This window comes from Caloenas nicobarica, chromosome 1, assembly GCF_036013445.1.
Source record: "Caloenas nicobarica isolate bCalNic1 chromosome 1, bCalNic1.hap1, whole genome shotgun sequence".
NCBI lineage: Eukaryota > Metazoa > Chordata > Aves > Columbiformes > Columbidae > Caloenas > Caloenas nicobarica.
In genome coordinates this window covers 60,938,622-60,956,670 of record NC_088245.1, presented here as the reverse complement: position 1 = coordinate 60,956,670, position 18,049 = coordinate 60,938,622, and the positions used below count along the sequence as shown (strand labels likewise).

At 39.8% G+C, this 18,049-nt stretch overlaps 1 protein-coding gene across 1 annotated transcript in view; it reads left to right on the top strand.

Annotated features, from left to right (window-relative positions):
* RFX4 (regulatory factor X4) overlaps positions 1-18,049 on the top strand; it is a 97,531-nt gene that overhangs the window by 22,612 nt on the left and 56,870 nt on the right. Inside the window, exons 3-4 of the mRNA XM_065640953.1 lie at positions 6,712-6,772; positions 12,243-12,366. Coding sequence (XP_065497025.1) covers positions 6,712-6,772; positions 12,243-12,366 — 185 coding nt within the window. The remainder of the gene's footprint in view (positions 1-6,711; positions 6,773-12,242; positions 12,367-18,049) is intronic.

Here is an 18,049-nt window from a genome sequence, read left to right as displayed (position 1 = left end):
TTGGTCTTGTGACTATTTTTTCCTGGATGTTTTTAGAGTTCATAGGTTCTTAGGACAAGAGTAATAGTTTTGCTAGTCTCCTTTCCTATATGTGGAGTATGCTACAGAACCGTACTTCAGGCCACAGGCCGCAGGGGTCCTTCACAATCTTCTGTTCTCATCCAGATACCTCCAGGCTTCTTGAACCTGCATTTCATCATGAAGGGAAGCAATGACTCACAGCTGTGGATTCCCACAGTCTCGCTGCTGCTTAGGGTGCTACTTATCCTCTTGGAACCTCTTATAACCTCTCACAAAACACAACTTTTATACTCTATTATAAAAATTCTTAAATAAAATTTCACTTTCCGTTTTTTAAAACATTTTTTCCTTCCACCACTTCCATACTCTACATGTTAGTCAAAAGATTCACAGGAAAATGGAACGGTACAACTTGATATCTAATAATTAAAAAACCCAAACTCACAACATTTTCTGTGTACTGTGCATTGGGCCAGATTCTCCAAATTGAAATAGGGATCTGGAAGAACACAATTCAAGGATTATTAGAGTTTCAGCTTGAGTTCTGTAAGAAAGGAGTCATGACAATACATGATGAACTGGAAGGGTTGCTTGTCCAAATTTTCCTGTATATTTAGAAGCGTAAACATGTAAATAGTTCATGTGAGATAATAAAAGAGTTGGGCTAATTCAGACTGATTTTTGCACTTCAAAAGCAGTGCTCAAAATCTGTGTTCAAACTGGAAAATGAAATGGAAGGTTTATCCAATAGTGCAATGGTGGTTTGTTTTGTGTGTGGGGTTTTTTTTGGTGTATGTGTTTTGTGTGTGCTTTTTGTTTTAGTTTTGTTTGTTTGTTTCTTTTGTTTGTGTGTTTGTTTGGTTTTTTAACTAAGCCTCTTATTCTTCAATTGAAAAAATGTTTTAAAAAGAGCTACTTGATTTTGTTGAAATTTTCCTTGGTGAAAATTCTTTCTTTTTTAATTGTACCTACTCAATTCGAACTATGTCCCCATGTTTCTCTATTTTAAAAGCATGGAATACATACTAATGAGCCTAAGTCTTATTTATGGCTACGTGTAAGTAAGAAACAGGGAAGCTGCTTGCTATTGCTTAATTTTAGCTAAGGGCAAATCACTTTTGAGAACAGTCAGAACCTAGACTGCAGGGGCTGCAGAGGAAGAGGCTATTCCTCTGAAAGGTGTGGAGTTACCTGGATTAAGGGAAGGAATTAATGTATATAAAGCTACTAATAACATTATGTCCTTAGTGGTTTTGACACACATGCAGGCAGCATTGGGAAGTACAGAACTCTTCTGTTATCTTCATAGTGGAAAGCGGAGCTTTAACTCCACTTTAGTTCTGACAAGCAGACTAACATCAACATTTTAGAAAAAAGTGTACTAATGCAGGGTCTTCACTTGGGTTTGTTTTGCTGACTGCGTTTAAGGCAGTGTGCTTCAAGGGGTGCCGAGCGTAGCTCCTATTGTCTCCATGTCTTGCTCCAAGAAGCAAGAATTCCTTTGAACTGCACCTAAAGCCAGGCAGCAGAAGTTAGAGGATACTACTGAGAGTTCAGGGAGAGCCACAAACATGTGCAGAAGTTACAAACAGACCTCTGTCACAGTGGCTTTGAAACAGAGTTTCAAAAGGAGAAAGATGAAGCTGCTAGCAAAGAAGCTTCGATGGAGTTTGGGAAGAAAAAGATTCTCTGTGACCCAAGAAATACTGTTTTTCTAGTACATTGATGATCCCAGTTTTAAATCTCTTCGAAGGCCTCTTCCATGCTGAGAGTTTTACTTGCAACTAAGTTATTACCTGCTTTCAGCTTGGGACAAATACTAGGTTTCCCACCTAACCAGGCACCTCGAAGATACCTTTCCTTGGAATGCTAGTAGTCCTCCTTCTGGTGGTGAAGTGAGATCTACTCCTACCTGGCGAGTGGTTTTCTCCACCTGCAGCTGTGCATCAGGAGCAGGGTTTTACCTTGTGACTCCAAGTCACATTTGTCACATTTGTCACAGAAGAATTTTCAGCTCTGTTCTTTGGTGGTGCCTTGAAGCAAGTCTTCTCAGTGTCTTTATTTCCTTTCTTTACAAAATAGATTGGATTTAAAAAGTCTTGAATCTTAAAAGGTATGGGTTATTTTTAATCCACAGCATTATTCTGATGGGGACTGATAAAATGACAGGCCAAAAAGCATGGGAAAACAGCATTCCTCATTTCTTCCATGCTGTACAAACAGATCTGGGATCAGACCTGAGTCAAGAGTTACAAAAAACATTCTAGGCTCATTAGGGAAGTCACTAAGTGTGCTGCTACCAACTAAAATATAAGGAATATGGTTATTTGTTATATTCTGCTAGTCAGTTACCTGATGAAATTACGTTGCTAAACTACACAAGGTAGAATAAAGTGCTTGTATATGTAATACTGAAAGTGTATAATTCTTGGTCCCCTCCATTCCTATGCCATGTGTAATTCTTTCCATCTATTTAACAAAAAAGTGGAAGTTTTCTGAAAATAAATATTTTAGCCAACACCTGGTGAAAATGAGAAACATTTTGGCTGACAGCTGGTCCATTGGGGAAAAAAAAAAGTTCTCTTGTATAGAGACTTGATTTTAGGGGAGACATGCTAACTGTGAAACATGTTTTGTTGAAAATCTAATTGCTCAATGCATAACATTTTGAAGGAAAATGGTGCTTAAAGAATTTTTTAAAATAAGTTCAAAGTCCGTTGTTCTCCTTCTTGGTTTTAAGGGACAGTTAGACGATGCTGAAGAGTCTTGAAGAAGGATCCCCAGGAAGCAGGCATACCTGAGGAGGGAGATTTAAATTGCAGTTTATGATCTTGTTGTTTGTGTTGTTAAAAACAAATCCTTAAATGGGAGGAGCTGAGTATGGCTGGCTTGTAGTGTGTCTGAAGGCAGGTTAGGTAAAGCACCTGCTCACAGTTGCTCACTCTTAACATGAGTGAAAAACAGCTGGGGGAGGGATGGGAGGGATGTAGAGACTCTAATATTGTATAATTTAGATAGTGGCTTGATGTCTGATAAAGTGTCCATATCCAGGGGAAAACTAGGTCTAGTTAGCACAGGTGAAAGCCATCTAATAATACACATTTAAATACTAACCCCCTTAAATCAAGAAAGATAATAAAAATGTTTATTCCAGGGAGGGTGGAGTAGTACCTCTTGGTTTCACAGGCAGAGGTTTCGGATTTCTGAACCTTAGTTAGAGGAGGGGTTATTTAGATCAGTGGCTTTCAGCCTTTCCAATTTGCATCCCCTTATCCCGTTTCCCCAAAAATAAGACAGGGTCTTATAAAATTTTTGCTCCAAAAGATGCTTACTTTTTTACATGTACAGCTGCATGGACACTATTTAAATTGCCTTTTTTAAATGAACTGTAACTGGGGCTTATTTTTAGAGTAGGACTTATATTTCGAGCATCCTGAAAAATCATGTTAGGGCTTATTTTTGGGGTAGGTCTTATTTTTGGGAAAACAGGGTAGCAATTTCCAGCGAGGTCAAAACTAGTTTTATACTGAAGTTAAACCAGTGGGTGATAGGCTTTGGCACTGACATAGAAAATACCGATTAAGAAAATGGATGACTTTCACTTGGGAAGCAATAACCTTAATTTGAACAAGATGACAGTGGGGGACAGGAGGATGTCTGGGGCCCCCACATGCTGCCGATAACTAAAGGCAACAGCTTCGGTTGTTGTACCTCACTGCTGTGTCTCCTTCCCTGCAACAGCAAAGACTTGAATCCCTCCAGCCTGTAGAAAAGCTCTGCCCTGCCCTGCCCTGTGATATGGGTCCTTGTTACAATCACAGAATAGTTTGGGTTGGAAGGGACCTTCAAAGGTCATCTAGTCCAAGCCCCTGCCATGAGCAGGGACATCTTCAACTAGATCAGGTTGCCCAGAGCCCCGTCCAGCCTGGCCTTGGATGTCTCCAGGGATGGGGCATCGACCACCTCTCTGGGCAACCTGGGCCAGTGTTTCACCACCCTCAGTGTAAAACATTTCTTCCTCATGTCTATCCTGAATTTCCCCTCTTTTAGTTTAAAACTATTACCCCTTGTCCTATCGCAACAGGCTCTGATAACAAGTCTGTCCCCATCTTTCTTATAGGTCCCTTTTAAGCACTGAAAGGCCACAATAAGGTCTCCCCAGAGCCTTCTCTTCTCCAGGCTGAACAACCCCAGCTCTCTCAGCCTGTCCTCACAGCAGAGCTGTTCCAGCCCTCTGACCATTTCTGTGGCTCCTCTGGCCCCTCTCCAACAGGTCCATGTCTTTCCTGTGCTGAGGGCTCCAGAGCTGGACACGGGACTCCAGGTGGGGTCTCACCAGAGCGGAGCAGAGGGGCAGAATCACCTCCCTCGACCTGCTGGCCACGCTGCTTTTGATGCAGCCCAAGATATGATTTACCTTCTAGGCTGCAAGCACACATTGCCAGCTCATGTCATGTTGGTAAAACCTGTGCACCTCCATGACTGCCAGCCATAATTTTCTTTACTTAAGCAGGGGGAAGGCCCTCTGCCAGCCAGTACTTCAACCCTACAACACTCTGCTGAGATGAACTGTTCACGACTATCTCACTTTTAATTCTGGAATGGCTGGGAGGTTTCTGGCTGCTGGGCACCCACAGGTCTGCCTGTAGGTGAAGGGAGCTGCAGCAGCCTCCCTGCCCCAAGCCTGGGGAGGTGCCATAACTCCTGTGTGCCCCTCCCAGCCCTGCTGCCTATTCTTTCCCTGGCTGGGGGGGCACAGCACGATGCAGGACTGGACTGGACAGGTCAGGCCACCTGCCTTTTGCCCCTCCATGGCGACTGTGGGACCTTCCACACCATAGAATCATGTAATCATAGAATGTCCTGAGTTGGAAGGGACCCACAAGGATCACTGAGTCCAACTCCTAGGGCTTGCTTGCCCTCCCAGCAGGTGCTCTCATACCTCTGAGCCAGGCTCTGTTGTCCCCTCTTGCCTGGATAAACAGTGAAACTCAGGGGCAGACATGTCTTCCCCCTTCTCCCTAAGCTTCTTCTCAGGGAAGGCTGAAGCCATGCGAACTCTTCTTAAGGTGCGTGTGCTGTCAGATAAGGGTAAGAAGGAAAAAACAGTCGTTGTTGTGAGAGAAGGTGGCTCCGGCTATTTAATCCACCCGGTGGTTTGAATCCGTGCTGCACGGCTCTGCCTCCCGCTATGGAGAAGGCGCTTGTCCTGTTGTCAAGCACCATCGGCCTGCAACAGCCATGGCCGCTCAGCATTCAGGCCCCGTGTGCCGAAGGTTTGTTGCGTGCCCACTGTTTGTTTAGGAAAAACAAGTGAAAAACACAATTTAAAAGTGATTTGAAATGTGTATGTTGATGCTATGTGCTGAATAAAAGTGGGCCCCTGAAAGGCAGGGCTGGAGTGTGCAGTCCAATAATTAGAGGCCCATTGTCATGCAGATGCAGAAGAGGGGCTGCTCGCAGTGTCTGCGGGTAACTGTGAATCTGGATTTTCCTGACATTCGGGGGACCGGCCTCACAGGCTAGAGGGCGTTCGGTAAACACAGTTTGCCCTATATGTAACAGAAGAAATATTGTGGTGTGAGGGCTGAAGATGGTGTTTTCCAAAGTGGGGTTTTGTTTGTGCGTGTCGGCTCTTGGGACTGCACAAAGGGCCTCCCAACGGGGTCTGAGACTCAGAGGTGATAGCGCAGCTCCCTTAGGATTCAGCGTCCCAAAGGCTCACTTGGATAACTTCTAAAAGTTAATTGTACGAAGAAATGGAACTTGCAGCAAGGTGTATAGGTGCAGTGGTTTACCTCGTTTTTTTTTAGGTATCAAAGCCTTCTCTACCTAATGCTTTTATCAGGGACAAAGTTGTTAAAATATCAAACCGTGTTTGATAAAAAAAATGTTTCTCAAAGCATACCCTTCTGGAGATGCTGTTCGTGCTTCACTCCGTCTTTCACCTAGAAATGTTTTATATCCTTCACAAATCACAATTTAGTAGGAATTATTCTATACATACTTTAAAATTGTTTCAAAAGAACTAATGTGAACTAGGAAGAATCCTTTATTTTAGGAGCTTTATTTTTATTATCTTCTTTATTCACCTTTTATTTGAATATTTGGAAAGTCGGCAAACCAGAGAGTTTCCTTGGAAACAGTTAATGAGGAACGCTATCATTAAATATATCTGAAAGGGAAGAAAGTATATTATAGAATGTTTTTAATTTCAGTTTTTCTTGTTCATAATTCATCTTTGTAAATTTATAAACATCTAGTACATATTGTACGTTAGGATCACAACAGTGGATGAACCCCATTACGTTTAATGCCTCATCTAGTATAAAACTTGGGTAAGGCAACTGTTCCCTTAAAGCAGGTGAAAGGGTTTTTATGTTCTGACATGCTGCGAGAGGTCCAAGAGTTGCACTTCTTTTTCAGATAAATTTATCCTTTCCAATGTCATTATTCCTATGCTCCACTCTGCTCCTGCTATCAGTGATGTTTGCAAGGTTTATTGCCTTAAGCAGTATCTATAGATGCTAGCTTAGGGAACATCATTATTTACATTCCCACAATTTAGTCAATATTTTGAGAAAGCCTTGGCACTTTAGAACGTTTTTTAAATCAGGTAATTCCTTAGCAATTCATAAATGCCTGAGCAATTCCCACTGAAATTACATAGTAATTTTTGTTTCTTAACAGATGAGGAAAAAGAAAATAATAGAGCATCGAAACCACACTCAACTCCAGCTACACTGCAATGGTAAGATGCCTTTTTAAAAAAATCAAGAAACCCTGTTAGTGTTTTTTCTTACACTTTTTTCAGCTGAAGAGAATAGACATCTTGGACATCTTATACAGTTCTAAATATACTTTCACTGTATGTGTTTAATCTGCTTATTAGTATCCTGTACAGCATTTCTCAGCAAATGTCTTACTCTTATGGGATTTGTTTGAACATAGGAAACCTCTGATGGAGTTTAGAAGATCTATTTGGCATATTTGTTTGCCACCTTGCCAGCTGGTGATTTGTGGTTTGTCATCATTGTTATATTTATTACATAAAGAAAACCAGTACTAAGAATTTTTTTCAAGACTCACATTTGTTTTAGTGTCTTCTGAAGTCCACATTTACTATTTTACTGAGTCAGATCTCTGTAATTTAATGTGGAAGACAACAAAAGAAGAGAGAGAGTTTGCAGTTTGATTTATTTGCCAAAATCCCTTGCAAATTTAGTGAGGGGGAAAATGGAAGAGTAATTAGGAGGAGAGAAAGAGAGGATGGGGAGAGGAAAGTTTGTTAGTTTACTGTGCTATGAAAAATGAATGAATGCTGTTCACTATGATTTACAGCAGTATTTTAGGCTGCATGTTCTGTAATGTCACTTAATACTTCTGACATCCCTTTGTGTAGGTTATCTCTTAGACTTCTGTTGACTTTTCCCTTAACTTAGACTTTTATTCTGGTTTAGCTTTCTTAATATTGTAAGTAATCAAGCATCTTTCAGGGGGTTCCTTGTATCTGGCAGAACAGAGCTCTGTTACAGAGAAGCCTCGGAGCATGTTTGTCTGAAAACCCATACCCCTTAGCTTGTTTTAAGTCTGTTAAAGAAAGGCCTTTAGTTCACCTCTAAGCACTTGTTGTAGTTTCCTGGATGAAAAGATAAGATTGTTGGCAAAAAATGTGGAGTTTTTAGCAAGATGTTAGCAAAATTACTTTTCTGCTTCTGTCAGTCTCTAGGGAGATCTAACTGAACAAACAGCAAAGAATAATTAATTCAGTAAATTTTACTCTGTGAAATTCTGTGAAATACACATAAAGATATTTGGATTATTTTGTCTGTATTTCTTTTTTAAAGCTGATAATTTAAATTTTAGATTTTAAAAAATTCACACCTGTGGGTTGATTTAGAATAGGTTGCTGCAAGTATTCAGTGTTCTGCCTTGAAGAAACTTGCAGAAACTTCCAGTGCAAATAATGAGTTGGGAAAATATAAATAAAGGCATTTAATCTTGAATTATTGGTTCTTTGTAACTATTTGTATCACTAAAGTGCTGTTTTTCAGAAATTCAAGAAAAGTGAATAAAGGGAGTGTCTACAGATCAAGAGAAAATTATTAAAATAATAGCGAAATGTCATAGAAGTATTTTATTGTTTTCCATTATTCACCCATACAACTTCAACACACTTCAAACAGGATAACAAGTAACTATCTAGCTAAAATAAAATAGGAGGTGGGGGTTACCAGTCCCAAGTTTAGAACAGTGTTTGTTTTGCAGTAGAGTCAGTTAAGAGTCTTCCAGAGAAGCAAATAACGTAATAGCCAAGAAGTCAGAGTTAATTAGAACATGCCAATGATACTGTTCTCAACAGAACACATGCAAATACTGTAAACAGTCTTCTGCCAAATACTTTCAAGCTTCCTTGGTCATAAAGGTTAGTAAATCCCTAAACTCCCAGGATATTGAGCCCTGCTGGAATGCAGTGTGCACGCTAATGCTCATTCAGCAGTGTTTGCAAGAGAATCGTAGAATTTTTGATTCTGAAAAGGCTGCTCATGTTATCTTCTCTTCCCCCTTGCTAGTGTACTGGCTCACTACCTGTCTGCTGTGTCATGTTTCTTACACATTTAGGTAGGTCAGACATTGTCCCCTTTGAGTCTTTTGGACCGCCTGCAATTTCCTCTGTTCTATTTTCCACCCAAAAATACACGAGGGAACAGAAAGCAATGAAGTTTTCAAGTTTAACTTATTTAGCTGATGTTAAACTGAATTATACGATTGGCTCGTTTATTAATAGACCTGTAGGTGAAAGTTTCCCAGCTTTGTAGCCATACCATAGAACTGTTTTATGGTGGTTTCTGTATGCTTTTCAGTCTATGTACTGCAGCTTTGAATTGGTATGTCCCAGAGAAACTGTACTACTGGGTTTGATATACTAAATAAAATTACAAGCCCAAAAGTTACTGTCAAATTGCTGAAGTAGTGAGCTTGCTTTGAGTGAAGATGTTGAGTTTTCACTCTTCTGGAGAGCCAGACACAGCAGCATCAGGTAATTTTTGCTGTGGTAACACCTACCAACCCCTGGGTTTGTAAAATACTGTGGTCAGCACTGCACAAATGTTGCACTGAGCAATTCCTGTAGCATTAAGTGTTTGGCAGTTTTGCCTGCTCCAAGATTTCGCACAGGCAAAAAAGACTAAATTTACCTGAATATGCCTTGGCTAAGCATGTGTCTCTTACAGGAATCTCTGGGCCAGTTTCCAGAGGTGGAAGTGGTGGAGCAAATTATTGACCAGATTTCAGGACACAGAACCAAACTTGTCTTGTGCTGGTAAATGGAAGTACCACAATTGTCTGCAGTGTCTGCTGTCTGCCAAGTTAAAGCTGGTCACGTTTTTACTGTTAGATGCTACTATCATTTACAGCTAATGAAGGCAATGGAGTGTTGGAGAACAGAAACAGAGGAAATGTCAGTAGCAAGGAAAAAGAAGAGGAAAAAAGTATTAGGGAAAGCAAAGCGAGACACAAGGGAAATAAGTAAATTTTGTCAAATGGTTCATTTTGCCATCAACTTTATTAGTTATTCCTTGTCTGGCATCTTGCTGAAAAGATTGAACAACATCAATCCCACGGGGATCTATCCTTAATGCTTCTGCCTCTCCAAAGGCGAAGTACATTAAACACTATAAATGAGGAGGAGGAGGAAGAAATAGCTGAAGATGTCAGGAAAAGTGTCTAGATGACTGCCATCCTTTTCCTGGAAACAGGAATGATATTTTTGTTTTGGTTTGTTGATGACACAAAATGAAGTGAAAGGTCTCGTAAATGTAGTATTACTTCCAAATACATCGTAATTGGGGAAACTATGTGAGCTTGAACGTAACTGTTAAGGCACGAATACACCAATATCTAGTATCCTGTGCTTATCCCCTGTTCCTGTGTTCATTATCATCTGTAAAACTAAAGCCTGCTAAATACCTGGCTCTAAAACATCAGTGATTATTTCAGTGGTGAACTGGTCAACCAAATTGTAAGTGTGAAACTTGGTTTTACCTCAGTTTGGGAGGTGTGTGTGCCTGCTTCTCCAAACACAGAATTATTCAAAGCATAGACAGCCTAATTCCATGCTGTTTCGTGGCTTACAGTGTAGGTGCTCCGAATAATAACAGTATTGTGAAACTAAAATCAACAAAACTATTCTATTTTCTGCAACATTTGTAAAAAGAAGTAAAAAAGAGGAAGGTAAATCATTGCTAGGTAACATTCTCCCCAGATTAATAGTTTCTCAAAAATTGTTATAATGCATCAAAATTAATCTGTTCTAGAATCCTTTATGTGATTAGCGATGGTAACATCACAGTTGTTCTGTTGCCTTCATTTCTAAAAACAAGTCTGTAACAACACTACAGACCTGGTTCTGCTATAGAATAATCTCATTTAATCTAGAAGTATATAAGTGTACAAAGAGGGAAATAGTAATAGGGACAGAGAAAATTGTCATTCCTGTGGAAGGATTAGGTGTTTTATTGCTATACTGTAGTGGCACAAAAGGTCTCATTGTGAACTACTGGATTTCACATGGCTTTATTAGGACATTTAAAAAGTTATATATATATTATTTCTGATAATGATTTGTTAGGTAGAAGATTGAGTTCATTATCTTTCCACAATACTGTAGAATGAAGCTGAATTCAAAATATGATAAAGTTGTTAAATAAAAGACAGGAAAATAAAAGAAGTGGAGCAAGATGGGGTTTTGATCATTAAAAAAAAAAGTTCAGGTATAATGGAGCATTGTTCGGTGTCAGACTAATGACTCTCTGTGAAAGAGAGGAGGAAAAGAGAAAAATTCATCAGATATGAACAGAAATAATTAACTGCTTTTCTTTCTGTCCTGTCTTGGTCACGGAAGCTGACATTCCAATTAGCAGCTATAGTATACAAACGAACTCTCCAGGTTTTGAAAGGAGGTTTTGTTAAAGCGCTATGAATTTGAGGAAAGATGCCGTGATGATATTTCTGTAGAAACCAAGGAAGAATAGATGTTGCCCATACAAACTGATTCCATTCACCCAGCCGGATATCTTATTAAAATAGTTTGCAGTCGCAAATGATCACGAGAACTGAAATGGAAGGTACGTAGGTCCTGAAAAAGGCAATGAAGGAGCAAAACTAGATATTTGGAAGGTGTCCTACAACTATCAAATTACAGGGAGTTACTTACAGTAAAATCTGAGTTTTCTGAGAATATGTATTGATTTTCTAATATATTTAAGAGGAAGTTGCACCCACTTTCTTCTCCTAGCCAGCAAGGCAGACAAGCACACATGTAACTATAAGCATATGAGTAACACCATGGATGACAAGATTAATTATGGTTTCAAGTTAAGTGTATATGTAAATACGTCTTGGACATCGTTGGATCAGCAATCATAAAAATGTTATTTCAAAGGAATGCTTCTTCTAACCTACAGATTTATAATGAACCCAGCTTCAAATTTTAAAGGTGAAGCATATGCCTATTCATATATTTGATGCATAATTTAAAATTTTATAGTTGTGTGTTTGCCTGTGTGAATGAATGATAATAGTTTCTTCAAGGCAAAGGAGGATGTTATGTCACAATTTTATTTGGCATTGTGTTCAGATCATGGACTCTTTTTTTTTTCACTTTGTCCATCGACAATAGCAAGAAACCATTATACAGATATGATATTGTGCACACTCTTCAGGACTTGCAAATAAATTGCTTTAGCCACATCTGCTTCCTCAAGGTAAGGAATTTTGCAGGTGACCAGGAGTGAAAAATGTGTCATGAACCAAAGGTGGCCTGTTCTGTAAAGAATGAGAGAATGCTTTGCCTCAGTGAATGTTGTTTCATAGTTGTACATATATTTGTTTACTGCAGCATGCTTTTAGGGTATAAGAGATTACTAGCGTATTTTTTCCTAAAAATAGCACTTTGGAGCGTGGTCAAAGACCAATATCCCTTTGTGCTAATCTCTACTTGCCTGAGAACTCACAGCCTATGTTTTTAACAGCAAGCATGAATGAAATGAAGCAAGTAACCAGTATGGAAGTATGAAAGGAGCACTGAGGAACAAAGCAGAGAAAATTTAGTTGACAAGTAATAGCTAGAATGTTTAATTTTAAAGATGTATCTTTGCACACTGCTTACCATAGAGGACATCCAACATACTTGCAGTTCTCTCTGATATTTGCTTTTTAAGGCTGGAGGAAAACTATGAGATTGCAGAAGGTGTCTGCATTCCTCGAAGCGCTCTCTACATGCATTACTTGGACTTCTGTGAGAAAAATGACACGCAACCTGTTAATGCCGCCAGCTTTGGGAAGGTGAGTCCAAACAGCAGTTTGATGCCTTGAGCTCTCACCCAGTTCAGGTGAATTTGGATTATTGAAAAAAACTAAATAATCATTTACCATTGGAGTTAGAGCTATATGACTGGAAAGTCCTATGTATTCAAGTTTTTGGGCAAAGGCTGAGATTTTAAGTATTTAGAAGACTGGAATAATTTCTGATCATGACTAAGCTCCAGAATACACTAAAAGTTTTGATGACTTCAGTGTCCAGCCTAGTGGACGGTGACATGGTATACAACATTGGCAGCTTGGAAATTGAATACAAGCCAGTGTAAACACATCTGTATTGTGACCTGCATTGCTTTAGCAAATATATTTTTTTCTTAAATAGAAGGGCAAAATATCAGTCACTTAATTCTGAGGCTTGTCTGTGCCATTCTTGTAAGCATGGTACGGAGATCCCTGAATTGACAATATCACTCTACACTGACAAATTTGCACATTGGAGTACAACGTTTCCTGGTGTGAAAGCTGAGGAAGCACCTAAGGGCATTTGTGTGGCACAGCAGATACAGGTTGCCAGGTTATCTTTGTACAATGATTCCTTGTGCCTCTGCTTTCCAGTTCAGCTCTAGTAAGGGCCCCTACGGTTAAGTCCAGACTCACAGTGGAGATGCACTCTTAGCACAGATGCAGCTGTGCCTTGTCCAGATGTGAGCAGTGAAGGTCTTGTGCTATACCTCACTAGCAGACATTAATGGCTGGCTAGGATGTTGCATAAAGTTCTTATTTTGGATTTGTTGGTCAGGTGATGTTTACCTCCCAGCTAAAAATAGGATGATATTTTTAATTTTTTCATTTAAAGCTGAAATTTGACTCTAGAATGTGTCACAGGTCTTTACAACTTGTAGGCTGTGGAAAAAAAAAGTGCAGTTTGCCACTGTTTTTGAAATGCTTGCAGGCATGAATCGGAAGTCAATTGTCTTGCAAGCTATTCTCTTCTAGTTTTTGCAACACTCATTCTGTAGAAGTGCTGGGTGTTCTGAGAAGGAAAAAATGTTTCTAAGTGCCTGTGTAAAGAGTAGGTGAAGGAAAAGAATGTATTTAATGACATGTCTTTTTCTATAGTGCATCTTCATGTAGGCAGCTTTGCAAGGCAACTGAAATGTACCATGTTGTAACATTACTGTGTTTGTTGTGTCTTAAAGATCTGCATAGCTCAGTTGATTCCATTAGGTTTCTGTTTAAATATACTGCATAAGTGTGAAAGCAATCATTCATTCTATATATTATGGCTATCAAGTGGTAAGTATAGTGGAAACATGTAATTTAGGAATAGAGAGAACAAGAAACAGATTTAATGCAGGCTAATATATTTGGAACTTGGGTAAAATTTACACAGTGCTACTTTTTCTGCTACAAAAAAAATTCTATAAATTGTAAGGTGTAAATATTCTGAAATTATTTCATCAGAACATAAATTTTCCAGGGATTTAACCAAATTTCAGTATGCAGCAGTCTTGTTACCCTGTATATTACTCCATCCTCCTTCTCCCTCTGCCCCACATACACACATCTGTTCATCTGTAGGAGTACCTTGACCTAGCAGGACAGGTACAGTGTCTTCCATCCAAAAATCAAAGCGTTCCAATGTGTTTTTCATGTGCTGTGTTCCAAGTGTTTTCCACCTGGTTGCAATAAAGTTCTGAAGCACAAATCTTGTTTTCTCCTTTTGGGGAGAGGAACCCATACAAAATCCTCATAGTACTGTCCCAAACCAGTGCTTCATGTGGCCATTACTTTTGGATCTGGGAACTGAAGCTTCTGCACAGGTGTGTCCAGGAACCTCAGACAACACCAGCACAAATATTGAAGCAGAAGAGGCTTCTGCATCTGCAGAACCCAGAGCAGACCCCAGTGTTTCTGTCCAATCTGTTATTGCTAAGAAAATGTGCTGCACAGTCGTGAAGATTGGTGAGGCAGACGCCCGCTTCATTCAATCAGTAGCTTGCAGTCACCTTCTCCTTAGGAGCAGGCAGTGCACAGACAAAGTTTTAGCCAACAGGCTTGTTATCGTGTGACTTAAATACCATATTAGCCACGTGTGTTGCATAAATGCCTTGGAGGCAGTGCAGTGAAACAGGTGCTATTTGAGGGCTTCCATGCTTAGCTGCTGAAACAGAGGCCCCGGACATGTTTGTCCTCTTTGGGAATCATCAAGAGCCCTGCAGCTGTCATCTGCTCCAGAGAAAGGGGTTAGTTGTTCTGTGAAATTGTAGACAGTTCGCCTTTCAATAGATCACATTGAATTTATGATTCATCTTTGAACTTTAGCTCTGTGGGCAATGTTAAATGTTTAGGCTTTTTCTTTAACAGACTGGTAGTTTTTAGAAAGAGACGTGGAGTTCAGCACATTAAACCAATCTGTAATAAGTAACATCTGAATGTATTGTTAGATACTCGGTTACATCCCAATTAACAGAACAGTGTTGATTTCACTTTTAAAGATGCCTCTGGAGACATGATATTTGCCTGAAAGTGATCTGTCCAGATGAAGGTTTTGTAGACAGCGCTTCAGCCCATGTGTACTTCTTAAACCTGATGTAAGGCAAACATATCCACAACAGAGTGTGGCAGGAAGAACAGACAAGTTGTCCATGAACAGCTGAACTAATGGATCTTGTTTCCTACCAATTCCTATGTTCCCTAAATCCACAGCTTTACCTAAATCTTATATAATACCTCCATGTTTCCCTGCAGTACATTCAATTATTTCTAGGGCCCAATCACTGCATCAAGGTCTTGCTTCTTTCAGTTTTCTCAAATATCTGCTGCACCTTCCTTCTACTTTGTTTTTAGATTTTCTCATGTCTGTCTGTCTATTTGTTTGTCTCCTCCCTCCATGCTGACAGCTGGACAAGAAGCAGCACATGGGGTGGCTGGTTCAGAGCAATAGAAGTGTTAACTGGTTGCCCCACACTCATGGTTGTCCAGTCAGTGCCAAATGGCTCAGCTGAAGCCTGAGCTTTCTTCCCTGTCTTGTCCTCAGCGTGAACATCAATGTGTTCTCCCCATTCTTCAGCCACTGTTTTCTATTAAACTTCTAGGACACGGATTGGACCTCAGGCATTTGGTAATATTGGATTAGTGAAACAAAAATTGCTCTATGGGCTGGAGAGATTAACAGAGATATCACATTGACTGTTTCCTGAGGAAACTGGGCTAATAGCAACAAAAGTAACAAGAAGAGGAAATAACATAATTACTGCATAAATAAACACCTTTAAAAAAACAACCTATACTCATAAGCCACATATAAAATAAGGAAGACTCTAATATGGTTATTAATGTGATATATTCTTATTTGACAAAGTGAGCTGTAGCTTCAATATATTAGTCAAGATTTTAGTGCTTTACTCACCAAATTAATGTATGTGAAAATTACAGGCAGTTTTGTCTATACTAGCATTTGCCAATCTGTTAATAGCTATGCTACCTAGTCTGTTATTACAGAACTTTTTTTTTTTTCCCCGCAGAAGACAGGACCAAACACTCTTTTACCCAAACATTTTAATCAAACAGTGACTAGGGAGGGCCTTGTATTTGCTGGCTACAGCTCAGCATCAGCAACTGGAGACTCCAGTGTTAAACTTCTGCTCTTACTGCAGGCAGCAAAGCATATTATCTTCAATGGGAACATGATTTCACTCAAAAGTGAAGAAGAATAAGTCAAAAAGTTCCATGCAACCAGGCAGGGAAGTACAGTGAGGAAGGGCAGGTATGTCACTGAGTTGCTAACAATAAGATGTTCCATATGAGAAAAAGCTGAGAATGTTCACGTTCTCGCAGTGAACGTGTTTAGATTGTGAATTAGTCTTCAGGCAGAAAGGAGTGAGAGCCCTGCTGCTGGGGTCACTTAAAAAAGACAGTGACCTTGTGCCCCTCAGCCCTGTGCTGCAAAAACCTTGGGCTTTGCTCTGGGACCTTATGGACTTGGGGAGCAGTTTAAGGTGTTTCCACGTGGAAGTTCTGCCACTGCCTGCAGCAGAGAGGGCTGAGCAGGTGTTGGTGTTTTGTTGTTGGTGGTTTTGGTTGTTTTTGTTTTGTTTGTTTTCTGAGCAACATGTTAACATAAAATGTCAGCGATAATTAATACACTGAGCTAAGAATTATGGTCGATGAAGGCACTGACTCATTCTCACTGGGTTTAGTTGCAAAATCTCAATCATTCTGCATCTGGGACTTCACTGAATCAAAAAGCAGGAATGCTTTGAGCATTTCCAACCCCCTCAGTAGCTATTGCATGTGGGTGGGTTCTCTCCTAGCTGTAGCATGTCAATCAGCTCTTGAGCTGGGTTGCACGTCCTTGAGCTTCTCTTTCATTTTTATTTCCAACACTGATTTTTGTTCTTGTTTCTCTTGTGACCCTATATGAACCTTTTTTTCTTAATCAAGCCTCTTGAAGACGTGATTCTCCTCTTCTGTGCCGATATCCCTTATCCTCCACGTCCTCAGTTCACTGCTTGAAATTTACTGTGCAGTGCTAAGTCACCTCCCACACCCTGCCATCTCTCTCATGAACACTTAGTTTCCCGTGGTGCAACCTCTTTTGCATCCTTATGCAGCGTTCTTCCCACAACTCCCATATGCCCCCTGGAGGTTAAATATTTTCTTCTTTTGTTTTTTTTTCTTTTGGTGCTTTCCTGCCATGTCTTTTGACAAGCAATAATAAATTAATATTTGAAAAGGAAAACGAAAGAGGCTGACACTTTGCAGGGTGGTTCACCCCCAGCCTGAGGTCCCTTCACATCACTCTGGCAGCATAAAGAGGTTTAGCATGGATGCAGCCTCATACAGGTTTTAGAGCCTCTTTGTTGCTCCCTCACCGGCTTTGCTGTAAGTGAAAATTAGATTCCAATAGATTTATTTCACTAAATAAAGAAGGGTAGAGTCCACAATAGATTTGTAATACTGGTGGGAAAAAAGATCTTTTACATTCTTAACCAATATTTGCAGACCATTTCCAAAAAGTGGACCGAGGCACAGTTATAACAGCAGAAAAGTGTGTTGATTTTTTTTTTCAGAGTTTGCTTTGCTCCAGAGAAGTACACGCTGTACCAGCCAGCGTCCTCTTTTATCACTATGCACTGTCTCTATGCCCAGAAGTTTTGCCAGCAGGACTGTTCCTCCAAGCGTGATTAGCATAAATAGGTTTTACAGTTTCATGCTGTCATACTGTATATATTTAATGTTTTAAAAGGAGAGACAAGTACCCTTTTGGAAACCTCTTTGATAATGACATCGTGATGTGATTGCATTCTGATTTGTCTCTGTATTGAAATGCGCACATCTGGAAATTGCCTGCTGTGCGTAAGAAGATAGTTCTGAAGATGTGTTTTTTCCTTTACTCTCAATTTGCTCCTAAATAGCCTCAATAGTAACCAGCATAGCAAAGCCAAATTTGCTTTTAGTGGTCTCTTCTCATAGACTAAAACTGCACTTGTTTTATTGTTAACAATTCCAATGTACGGGATGGTTTTTTTCTTAGATTTTTTTTTTCCTAGTCAATATATAAAAGAAAATAAGAACTGGGGAAAAATCAATCTAAAGCTGAGGATGTGGTTTCTGTTATTGCATTGAAGGGCCCTGTCAGTCTGTCAGCACTATCTGAACAGTCCCTGGTTTTTCTTCATCTCTTTTTAACAGCTAAGGCTCC